Source organism: Manis pentadactyla, chromosome 13 (assembly GCF_030020395.1).
Source record: "Manis pentadactyla isolate mManPen7 chromosome 13, mManPen7.hap1, whole genome shotgun sequence".
NCBI classification, from domain to species: domain Eukaryota; kingdom Metazoa; phylum Chordata; class Mammalia; order Pholidota; family Manidae; genus Manis; species Manis pentadactyla.
The window spans coordinates 29,559,185-29,571,388 of record NC_080031.1 but is presented as its reverse complement, the minus strand read 5'-3'; the positions used below and the strand labels follow the sequence as shown (position 1 = coordinate 29,571,388).

The window sequence follows — 12,204 nt, the reverse complement described above, 5'->3', positions numbered from 1 at the left end:
ACCTTTCAACCTCAAGAAACTTCTTAACTATGCATTATTGTTACTTTGTGCCTTTGTAGATAGATAATGTTCTTTTTGACTCAGAGCCCTTTTACTTGGGAATATGATACTCCTTTAACACCAAGCTCAGGCATAACCTTCTCTGTGAAACCTTTCTTGATTTTCACAGACACTCTAGCCTCTATGCTTTCATATAATTCTGTTTTTAGCTCTATATACAATTTAGGCATTTTGCTGTACTAATGCATTTAAATTGATCTCCATTCCTCTAGACTAATGGACTCTTAAGATTTTTTTATTGTACCACTATTAATAGCAATTTTGACCCTGTATCATGTATATATATGCCATACACATGTATTACTGTGCTGGCATATACATAAGCTTAAACAGAAATAGAAATTGTTACAGAGATGTAGATGAAGTATGAACTTAATTTTTAAATTTTAAAAATAATACATTTTAAGATAATAATTATTAAAATTTTATGTGTCAATTATAAAATACTTGTTCTCTCACTTAACATTAATAACCATCCAAATGTGAAGTTTCAAATGTCTTATCAGTTATGACTTCATTCCATACCATCATTAGCTAAAATCTCATAACACAGTATACATTTAGGGTGAAGTTGATTGTTTCAGATTTTTGATAATTTTTTTTTTTGGTCCTAACTTTGTTACAAATATATTTATACTGTCATTGTCATTATGTGGCAGAGAGTTTGTAATAAGAGATGTGTCAACTTAAAAAAAAAACTTTTTTTAAAGGTATCATTGATATACAATCTTATAAAGATTTCACATGAGCAACATTACGGTTACAACATTCACCCATATTATCAAGTAGCCCACACACACCCCATTGCAGTCATTGTCCATCAGCATAGTAAGATGCTATAGAGTCACTACTTGTCGTGTGATATACTGCCTTCCCCGTGCCCCCCTATATTATGTGTGCAAACCATAACACCCCTTAATCCCCTTCTCACTCCCTCCCTAGCCGCCCTCTCCATCCCCTTTCCCTTTAGTAACCCCTAGTCCCTTCTTGGAGTCTGTGAGTCTGCTGCTGTTTTGTTCCTTCAGTTTTGCTTTGTTGTTATAGTCCACAAATGAGTGAAATCATTTGGTGCTTGTCTTTCTCCCCCTGGCTTATTTCACTGAGCATAATACCCTCTAGCTCCATCCATGTTGTTGCAAATGGTAGGATTTGTTTTCTTCTTATGGCTGAATAACATTCCATTGTGTATGTGTACCACCTCTTCTTTATCCATTCATCTATTATTATGGACACTTAGGTTTCCTCCCTGTCTTGGCTATTGTAAATAGTGCTGCAATAAACATGAGGGTGCATGTGTCTTTTTGAATCTGAGATCTTGTATTCTTTGGGTAAATTCCTAGGAGTGGAATTACTGGGTCAAGTGGTATTTCTATTTTTAGTTCATTGATCAAACTACATATTCCTTTCCACAATGACTGAACCAATTTACATTCCCGCCACAGTGTAGAAGAGTTCCCCTTTCTCCGCATCCTTGCCAGCATTTGTTGTTCCCTGTCTTTTAGATGTTGGCCATCCTAACTACTGTGAGGTGATATCTCATTGTGGTTTTCATTTGCACATTTGCATTTCCCTGATGATTAATGATGTGGAGCATCTTTTCATTTGCCTGTTGGCCATTTGAATTTCTTCAGAAGAAATTCTGTTCAGATTTTCTTTTCTTTTTGGGTCAGTTTTGGAAGGTTGTATTTTTCAAGAAAGTTGTCCATTTCTTCTACGTTATCCAATTTTTTAGCATATAATTTTTCATAGTATTCTCTTATAACTCTTTGTAGTTCTGTGGTGTCTAGTGATTTTTCCTTTCTCATTTCTGATTTTATGTGTGTAGACTCTTTTTTTTTCTTGATAAGTCTGGCTGGGGGTTCATCTATTGTATTAATTTTCTCAAAGAACCAGCTCCTGCTTTCATTGATTCTTTCTATTGTTGTTTTCTTCTCAATTTTATTTTATTTCTGCTCTGATCTATTGTGTCCCTCCTTCTACTGACTTTGGGCCTCATTTGTTCTTCTTTTTCTAGTTTCACTAATTGTGAGTTTAGACTGTTAATATGGGATAGTTCTTCTTTCTTGAGGTAAGCATGTATTGCAATACACTTTCCTCTTAGAACAGCCTTCACTGCATCCCACAGATATTGCGGTGTTGAATTGTTTTCGTTTGTCTCCATATATGGCTTGAGCTCTGTTTTTGTCATTGATCCATTGATTATTTCGGTGCATGTTGTTAAACCTCCATGTGTTTATGGGCTTTTTTGCTTTCTTTGCATCATTTATTTCTAGTTTCGTACCTTTGTAATCTGAGAAGCAGGTTATCAAAATTTCAGTCTGAATTTTCTGAGGCTCTTTTTATAGCCTAGCATGTGTTCTATTCTAAAAAATGCTCCATGTGCACTTGAGAAGAATGTGTATCCTGCTGCTTTTGGGAAGTGTTCTGTAGATGCCTATTAGGTCCATCTGTTCTAATGTGTTGTTCAGTGCCTCTGTCTCCTTATGTTCTGTCTGGTTGATCTGTCCTTTGCAGTGAGAGGTGTTTTGAAGTCTCCTGAAATGAATGTGTTGCATTTTATTTCCCCCTTTAATTCCATTAGTATTTGTTTCATATATTTAGGTACTCATATATTGTGTACATAGATATTTGTAATGGTTATATTCCCTTGTTGGACTGATCCCTTTATCATTATGTAATGTCCTTCTTTGTCTCTTGTTACTTTCTTTGTTTTGAAGTCTATTTTGTCTAAGTACTGTACTCCTCCTTTTTTCTCCCTATTAGTTGTATGAAATATCTTTTTCCATCCTTTCACTTTTATTCTGTGTATGTCTTTGGGTTTGAAGTGAGTCTCTTGTAGATGAGTCTTGTTTTTTATCCATTCTGTAACTTTGTGTATTTTGATTGGTGCATTCAGTCAATTTACATTTAGGGTGATTATCAATAGATACATACTTATAGCCACTGTGGGATTTAGATTTGTGATTACCAAAGGTTCAAGGGCAGCTTCTTTATGATCTAACAGTCTAACTTCCTTATTATTACAAATGAAACCTAAAGGTTTTTTTCTCTCTCTTATTTTCTTCCTCCTCCACTCTTTATATGTCAGGTGTCATATTCTGTATATCTTGACTGACTTTGTGGGCAGTTGATTTAATTTTGCATTTGCTTAGTAATTAATTGGTCTTCTTCCCTTACTGTGGTTTTATTTTCTTTGGTTACAGCTATTTAGCCTTAGGAGCACTTCCATCTATAGCAGTCCCTTTAAAGTACACTGTAGAAATGCTTGTAGGAGGTAAATTCCCTCAACTGCTTACCTGAAAATTGTTTAATTCCTGCTTCAAATTTAAATGATAATCTTGCCAGGTAGAATATTCTTGGACTGAGGCCCTTCTGTTTCATTGCATTAAATATATCATGCCACTCCCTTCTGGCCTTTAAGGTTTCTGCTGAGAAGTTTGATGGTAACCTGATGGGCTTTCCCTTGTACATGATCCTTTTTTGCTTTCTCACTGCTTTTAATACTCTCTTCCTGTCCTTGATCTTTGCCATTTTAATTATTATATGTCTTGGTGTTGTCTTCCTAGGATCCCTTGTATTAGGAGATCTGTGCACTTCCATGACCTGAGAGACTATTTCCTTCCCCAAATTGGGGAAGTTTTCAGCAATTATTTCCTCATAAAGACTTTCTATCCCTTTTTCTCTCTTCTTCTTCTTCTGGTATCCCTGTAATGCAAATATTGTTCCATCTGGATTGGTCACACAGTTCTCATTATTCTTTCATTCCCAGAGATCTTTTTTTCCTCTCTGTGCCTCAGCTTGTTTTCCTGTTTTCTAATGTCTATTTCATTTACTGTATCCTCTACTTCATCTAATCTGCTTTTAAATCTCTCCATTGTATATTTTATTTCACATACTGCATTTTTTAAAGTTTCTATCTCTTTCTTGAAGTCCTCCCTGATATCTTGAATATTTTTCTGTAGCTCCATGAACATGTTTATGACTTTTATTTTGAAATCTGTATCAAGAAGATTGGTTTCACTTAGCCTTCTTTCTAGTATTTGAGGGATTCTGTACAAAATCCTTTTGCTGTTTTATAATTATAATGATTACTATGGAATAATAACTTTATGTAGGTGGCGCTCTCTAGTGCCCAGAAGCTGTACTCTCTGGAGCTGTCCAGAACCTGGAGTGATGAAGGGTGGAGGGATCACAGGCACATGGGTGCCAGCACCCACCAGTAGGAAAGAGCTCTTTCCTGCTTCCCAGCTGCAGTACCTGCCCCCCTGCCCAGTCCAGTAGGCTGAGCATACCAGAAGGGGCCTCTGCCATGTGCCCCTGTAGCTTCCATAAGCAGGGTTGCCCTCTGGCTGGCCTTGTGCAATAGTGGGGTCAGCAGGTGTGCTGACCAGTGCCTGCCAAGAGGAAGTTGCAACAGGTTGTGTATCACAGTTGGGGACCTCAGCACTGCATTGCCAGCAGGATGATGGAACATCTGAAGCTCCTGCAAGTTCCCAACCTGCTGGGCTGAGCGTGCCAGGGTGATTTTGTTCACCTGTCCTTTCTCCTGAGCAGCAAGCTCTGTGTAATCCTTGCCACTTTCGCACCCTTCTCACTGTTGTGAAGCCTTTCAAGGTGCCCACGTTTTTTTTGTCCTGGTGTTGTGGGTTTTGGGTAACTGTTCTCCACAAGTGACTGTAATCTCAGTCTCTCTGAGTATTCAGCCTGTCTTTTCTTTCCAACCCCTCTAATCTCCAGAATACCATGTAATGTGGGTTCGTGCTCCTGGAGCAGATCTCCAGGACTGGGTGTTTAGTACTCCTTGGCTTCTACTTCCTCTCCACTTTGTTTCTCTTCCTCCCACCTGTGAGCTGAGTTGGGGAGGACTTGGGTCCCATGGATCACAGCTTTGCTACTTTACCCTTTTCTGTGAGGTCTTCTCTTTTCTCCAGATGTAGGCAGTCTGTTGCAGTCTTTTGGTCACTCTTTCAGACTTAGTTGTATTTGCTATATTTTCATGTTATATGTGGTTTTGGGAGGAAGTTTCTGCCTCTCTTCTCACACCATCATTTTCCCTGCTCAGCTCTGCATACTTCTTATTCACCTGTGCTTGCATTGTTAATATTATCTTTGATCTATAATTTTCAAGAATAAGTGTTTAATTAGTCATACAAAAAGCATAGGAAAATAATAAAATAACGCCCATGTACCCACCACTCACCTTAAACAATAAAACATTACATATAAAATGGAAGCCCTACAAAAGTCTTTTTTAGCCTCTTTTCCATTTTGTGGAGACTTACTTAGATACTACAAGATGCCCATAAATCCGCTTATCAGGGCACACATAAAATATAGTACATTCCAGGAAGCAACAGAGCACCAAGGAATGATACCTTGCCCACCTTTCACAATGAGAACCTCTACTCTTCTTCCAAGATAACTTTGCATACTATATGCAACATATGACCACTTGCCTTGCAAACTGACAAGAGTGCCAGTATTGATTATATTTTACTATAGTAAAGTTTAATTTCTAATTTTTAGGTAATAAATATAAATTGGAATTCTGATTTTCTTCTGCAGAGCAGTGATTATTTTGCAAATTCTTCTGGTGTTCTAGCATCACACTATGGAGGTCACTGCTCTAACCATAAACCCCTCAGAGATTTTAATTCATTATAGTTGTGCTGTTCACAGTACATATAAAGAAGTTTGCTGAAGGAATGGATGAAACTTATAGCTTTCTGTGATGTCTGTAGCTAACTTGAAAGTTTGCAGTAGATATATATTACCTACTCAAACTGTATAAATTTTGACATTGTGCTGGCCTTTGTTTAAGATTCTACTGTTAGAAGAAGAAAACAAATTATTGAAAATAAGCAGAGAAGTCTTTTAGAACGCAAAAGACAAAACCCCGGATCTGTAGGAGAGAAGTACAGTGCACAAGTTCATGTAAGTACAGTATTAGTAAACATCCCTCTTTAATAGTGAAAAATGCTTGAAAAACAGAGTACTGTTAAAGAATTGTGCTCTTGCGATAAACTGTGGGCCACAATCACAAATACAAGTATATCCAAAGCCACTGTGAAGCAGCCTTGGAATTATTGTACTACACTTATTTTCTATATTCTAATTAGCCTTGTGGTCAGTTAACTAATGAAGATTTTAAAACAACTTTAAGAAATCACCATTTTATTATTTATAGTCAACTCTGGAAAAAACAGATTATTCACAACTTCTTTAAATATATATGAAAAAAAGAAAACAAATTACAACCATGGATAGAAGAAGCAAGTACGCTAATCATAAAGACTAATTTAGTTCCATGTGTTTAAATATCCTCTTTGGATTTCAGCTTCCTAGAAAATATGGCAAAAAGGAATATAGGATGGGTTATATAGTTCTCAGGAGATAATGATAATGATGTTATTTGAAGTAAACTATATTAAGAATCATTTCCCATTGAGGATCTTCTGTAGGGGCTTTGAAGTTTATAATGGAAAGATCCCTGTAACAGTCAAAAACAAATGAATAAGGAATTTTGTATGGCTGTTTGAAATAGAGATCTTCAATAAAGATCAAAAGCCTAATAATATGAACTTTGAAGTTAGTGGGGGTAATTCTGTGAGAGCTAAGTAAGTCTAATCTAAATATGACATTTTCTAGAAACATCAGTAACTGAATTTAAAATATTAAAATACCTAGATGGATGAGTGAATGGCATTTCATTTGGAGTTTTTACTTTAAATATCACTTCTGATCTTTTTAATGAAATTATAATAGAGTTCCTTATGAAGAACTTGTATCCAGGTTATAGGTTGAATGTCCTATTATTTGTATGTTATAGGAATATTGATTTTTGTCTGGAGAAGATTATTAATATGGAGAACAGTCAATCATTAAATATTCTTATTAGCAAAATCAAAGTCATTTAGTTATACATTTATGTAAATAAAGCCAATTACCAATAAATTCTTATTGCTTAATAACACAGTACTTAATTACAAACATAACTTCCTGATTATAAATATAATAATACCAATCAGTCCTGTCTTTTTAACTTCCATGTTCACATCAGACATCTCAAAATCTGTAAAGTGAACAAATTTTTATCTGTATTTTTAATTAATACATTTTAAACATTACAGTAATATGTAGGTGTTATACATATTACGTTAATATACATGTTAATACAAAAAAATTAATTAAATTTTAAGTGGCAGTTATTAATGCCATCTCTAAATTCATCTTTATTTGTCTGGGTCTTATTCTGCTCTGCTGTCTTGCTGCTTTGCATTCTTACAGTCTTTAGAATCCACATTTGTCCTTCTTTCCAGAAGCCTCACTTCAGTTTTCTCATACACATCTTCCACTCACACACCCTCTTATATATCTTACAAAGTCGTGTTACCTTTAGGTCAGTGTTGCTGAATCAAAATCAAGCTTTGAAGTCTAATTTTTTCATCCCTATTGTTTTGTTTTGATTTTTGGTTTTTGTTTTGTTTTAACTTGAGAGCCTAAACAAGGGTTCAGTTACTATCACAGTGGCCACCTTCACCTTGTATTAGGAAAGGTATTTTATCATACTAGATTAATCCAGTCCACTACTTCTATATGGAGAAAATTAAAAGAGATCAATGAAAGATTTTTAAAAAAAGCACAGTTGTCATTTTTGCCCAGGTCTCAGTCCAAGGCCTCTCACATCTATAATGGAGATGAGGCAAGGCCATGAGAGCTACTGAAGGAGGGCTGTTTCAGAAACCTGCATCAGTTGCTTCTCAGATCAGACCGAACCTAGGCTAGGTGTAGTGATAACCAGGCAATTTTATCTAAAAGAAACAGTTCTTAAAATGGAACAAAATGTGAGTAAGAGAAGCCAAGTAGACCCTATCCAGGGAAGGAGAGAGGGTATCCCTCAGAGGGTGTAGAATAAGGGTGGTAATTGCCAGTGCTCTGGGATTTCCCATTTCTGGGTTCTATGCAGCACTGAAGCAGCTATTTCTATTTTAAGTTTAGTCATCTAAGATACTGACGTATCCTTAGCATTAGCAATAATCAGAAGCTTTTGGCTAGTAGTTGTGACTCACCCTTACAATGATAAATTAATTAGGTTATAAACCTTCAGGTAATTTTTTTACCTTTCCTTTAGTTCCTTTGATTGCCATGCAACTTAATTCTCTCTTCCAAATATCCCAGACAACACTGCAGCCTGAAAACTTTCCAAAATTGACATAAAAAATTTTTTTAAATATTCAGGTACCATAGAAAGACCTTATTCCAGGAATTCTTAACCTCGACTCCAAAAATATATATATTATAAAAGTTACATGAACAGTGATAGCTGAAAATATATACGGTATTATAAAAGTTTTTTAAAAGTCAATGTACATATCATAGATTTTAAATATGGAATTATGTTCTGATTTAATATTCTAATTTTATAGAATTTTGGACAAAGTGTCCAGCTAAGTTCAAGTGACCCAAAACAAACTACAAGTGGTACTTCTAATTTTGAAGAAGGTATGTTTTAGTTTAAACATTTTTCTCTGAGCTCTTCCCAGTGATTTCATTTATATTTTTTTCCCCAAGTATTTACATATTATGTAACTGTTAAACCACCATTTGGAACATGAACTCTCCTTACCCTGCACATTTAGGTTTTTGCCAGTTCTTCTTTATTCTAAATAATACATATAGAACATCTTTCTATATCAAGCTTTTTCCTGGCTTTTTAATTATTTCCGTAAGATAATTTCTCAGAATTAACATTATAGTATTTTGCATATAACTGGTACCCAGTAAATATTTGTTGAATGAATGTGTAAAATGAATACTGGATCAAAGGAAATAAGATTGTTATGTCTTTTCATACATATTCCTGAAGTATTTTCCTGAAAAGTATTATCGTTCAAAATTCTCCTAGGGTATATGCCAACTATACAGAATAGAAATGAGGTAAAATCATTTCTATTATTTGCTTATATGACAGGCAAAGAAATGGTATTTTTTTGTTTTGATTTTGTAACATCTTTTAGTAACAGTATGCTTAGTTGCTTTTGTAAATATAAATATATATTTGTGGTGAATTATTCCTTTATATATTTTTCTCTGTAGATATAGGAGTTTGGTATTTTCCTATCTACTTCTGCAAATTCTTTAAACATCAGGAGTTCTAATCCTTATATTAGTTGAAAATTTTTTTACTACTTTATTATTTACATTTTATTCTGCTTATTTTGTATTTTCACATATAGAAGTCTTACTTTTTATTTTTTAATTCAACATATGATTTATTGAGAGCTAATTTCCTGCCTACAAATGCAAAGTAATAGACTTACAAGGCTTCTGCTGTGAAATGAACATACAGGCTTATATAGTGAAGGGCTGATCCCAAAGACAAAAAGAGATCAAGGAATAATTAATGTAAAGTTTCTGTAGTTTCAGATAGTACTTCGGAGTTTTTGATGGCTGAAAGCCTAGTGAAAACTTTAGTGCCTGAGAATGAAATTCTAACTGTCATGAATAGCAATCAACTACAGAAATCAGATCTGGCTTTACATAAAACCCAGCCACTCAACATCTGTGCACTATCAATTGAAGAACAGAAGATCCTACAGTCCCTTAATCATCTCAATGAAAGGTTACAATGTAAGTATGGAAGAACACCTCTTGTAAAAAAAAAAAAATGTTGTGTTAAACAAATTTAATTTGAAGTTTAATTTAAAAATTAGAAATAAAAATACAAAATGTATTCAGATTATCATCTACCTCAATCAAATATATAATGATTAAAAATACATTTGAATATACCATGCTATTCAAGTATATCACACTATGTCATTATGGTGATGCCAATTTCTTTGGCAGGCTTAACTATCTTTTAGGAATGTATGAATACACTTCCATTTCAGCAATGTGACAGGCTAGGTCACTATACTGTCCATACATCAAAAACAACCATAAATTCTGGAATAAGTACCTTAAAAACTTTAAGTATAGCAATAAGCTGTTAAGAATATAAGGAATTTTTAAGACCAGGAACTGTATATAGATAAGAAACCAGAAAGATAAGGACACTGCAACAACTAACTTTTTGTCTTGAGGGCATTTAACCCACAGAATGAAAATGAGCTTTGTTTTTCATAGCCTCACAGAAAAATAGAAACAGAAGACAGAACTCAGGGATTCCTCAAGATGAGTAGTTTCATGGAGGATCCTCCCCAGTAAAATTGGGCCTCCAAAGGAGCTGCACCTTGCAGACAGACATTCACACAGAGACAAGAGAGAAATGAAAAAAGCTTGCACGTCTTGAATGTCAGTACTGAACAGATGAGGGGTGAAGACATGTTAGCTTTTTTTCACCCCTTTCTCTGTCTCTCTGTGTGTATCTGTCCATGTAAGATGTAGCTCTTTCTCTAAGAGATTTTGTTAACAGCAGACTCTTATAAAGAAAATTCTGAAGAATGCACTGCAGAAGACTGGAATCTTGGACGTCTGAAAGTGTAAATTTGAACATTGTATAAAATAAATGTAATAAAGTAATGTGTGTTTCAAAGAGAAAAAGTTAGAATTAAAATACCTATCAAAAAAATGCATAAGTTAAGAGTATTTATATGGTATTAAAGTATACTAGGATTCTTAAATTGTTAAGGAATTGGGTAAAGATATAGATTAAACTTTAGGTGTTGATAAATGAAGTATGCTTCTGGTAATTTTGAGGGTCACAAATAAAGGAGTAGAAATATAAAACTTCCAAACTTGCAGAGAAGAAAAGAGAAAAATAAACATAGAAAATATAGGAAAAAGAAATACTATACTATAAGATGGTATGTACAAATATAAATAAATATAAATTGATTAAATGTTACATTTAAAAGATAGAGATTGTTAGATGAAACTTTATAACGCTGCTTTAGATGTATTACTGTCAAACAAAATTGACTATAAAGCTGAAAGTGTTAGTAGACATAAAAAAGATTACTTGGAAGCAATAAAGTATTTTTAAATTAAGGTATGTACTTTTTTTAGACATTGATTTTAATTGAGGAGAAATATATAAATCATTTTCATTTTATATCTATCTAAGAGCATAGCCTCAAAATACATAAAACGTTTTTTAACCATGGTAGGAGATTTTTCTTTTTTACATTGTCAGTAATTGATAGAACAAATAGACAAAAAATAAAATAGATGTATACGAATCAATCATTAATAGACTTGATCAAAGGGACACATTCTTTGCAAGCATACATAGGGACATTTCTAAAACTGGACCTTATATTATACTATGAAACAATCCTGACACGTTTCAAAGATTGGAGTCATTCACATCCTCTGACCACAATGCAATTTAGATAAAAATAAATAATGAAAATATAACCATTAAGAAACATATTTCTAAATAAATCCTGATTCTAAAAATACACCATAATAAAAATTATAAAATATTTATACATGAACAATAATAAAAATATTTTATATATGTATATATTTATCAGGGTCTCTCAACCTTGGCAGTACTAACATTTGGGAACAGATAATTCTTTGTTTTATTGGGGGGCTGACTTGTGCATTGTAAGATGTTTAGCAGCTTCCCTGGCCTCCACCCACTAGATGCCATTGTACCTCCCAGTCATGACAAGTGTTTCCACATATTGCCAAATGCCCCCTGGGTAACAAAAACTTAGCTGTGGTTGAGAACCACTGAATATATATATACGTGGCCCTTGAACAACACAAGGGTTAGACGTGCCAACACCTGCAGTCTAAAATCCATGTATAATGTTTGATTACCCAAAAATTTAACTACTAATAGCCTACTGTTGAGCAGAAGCCTTAGCAATAACAGCTGATTAACACATATTTTGTATGTTATATATACTATATGCTGAATCTTAAAGTAAGCAAAGGAAAGAAATGTTTTTTTCAAATTGTCACAAATTTCCAAAAAACTTATATTCCAATATATTTACTGAAAAAAGTTCACATACAGATGAACCCACACAGTTCACACCTATGTTGTTCAAAGTTCAACTGTATATTCGTATATACATGTATTATGCATATATATAAATATACATGTATGTATTGTGTGTGTGCTTATATTCCACTTCTATGTATAATATAAAAAGCTGGACTGTGTCAATCCCACCCTAAGAATAA

The 12,204-nt window shown here is 34.0% G+C and overlaps 1 protein-coding gene across 7 annotated transcripts in view; it reads left to right on the top strand.

Annotated features, from left to right (window-relative positions):
* Window positions 1-12,204, top strand: part of CEP126 (centrosomal protein 126) — an 86,194-nt gene that overhangs the window by 59,554 nt on the left and 14,436 nt on the right. For 2 of the 7 annotated variants that reach the window (XM_057490355.1, XM_057490353.1), the window contains 3 exons: window positions 5,882-5,994; window positions 8,487-8,562; window positions 9,481-9,690. The exons of 2 other annotated variants lie outside the window; for them this stretch is intronic. In XM_057490355.1, the coding sequence (XP_057346338.1) occupies window positions 5,882-5,994; window positions 8,487-8,562; window positions 9,481-9,690 (399 nt within the window). Of the gene's footprint in view, window positions 1-5,881; window positions 5,995-8,486; window positions 8,563-9,480; window positions 9,691-12,204 lie in introns of those variants that run through there. 3 more of the 7 variants (XM_036902780.2, XM_036902783.2, XM_057490354.1) reach the window with 3 other exon arrangements.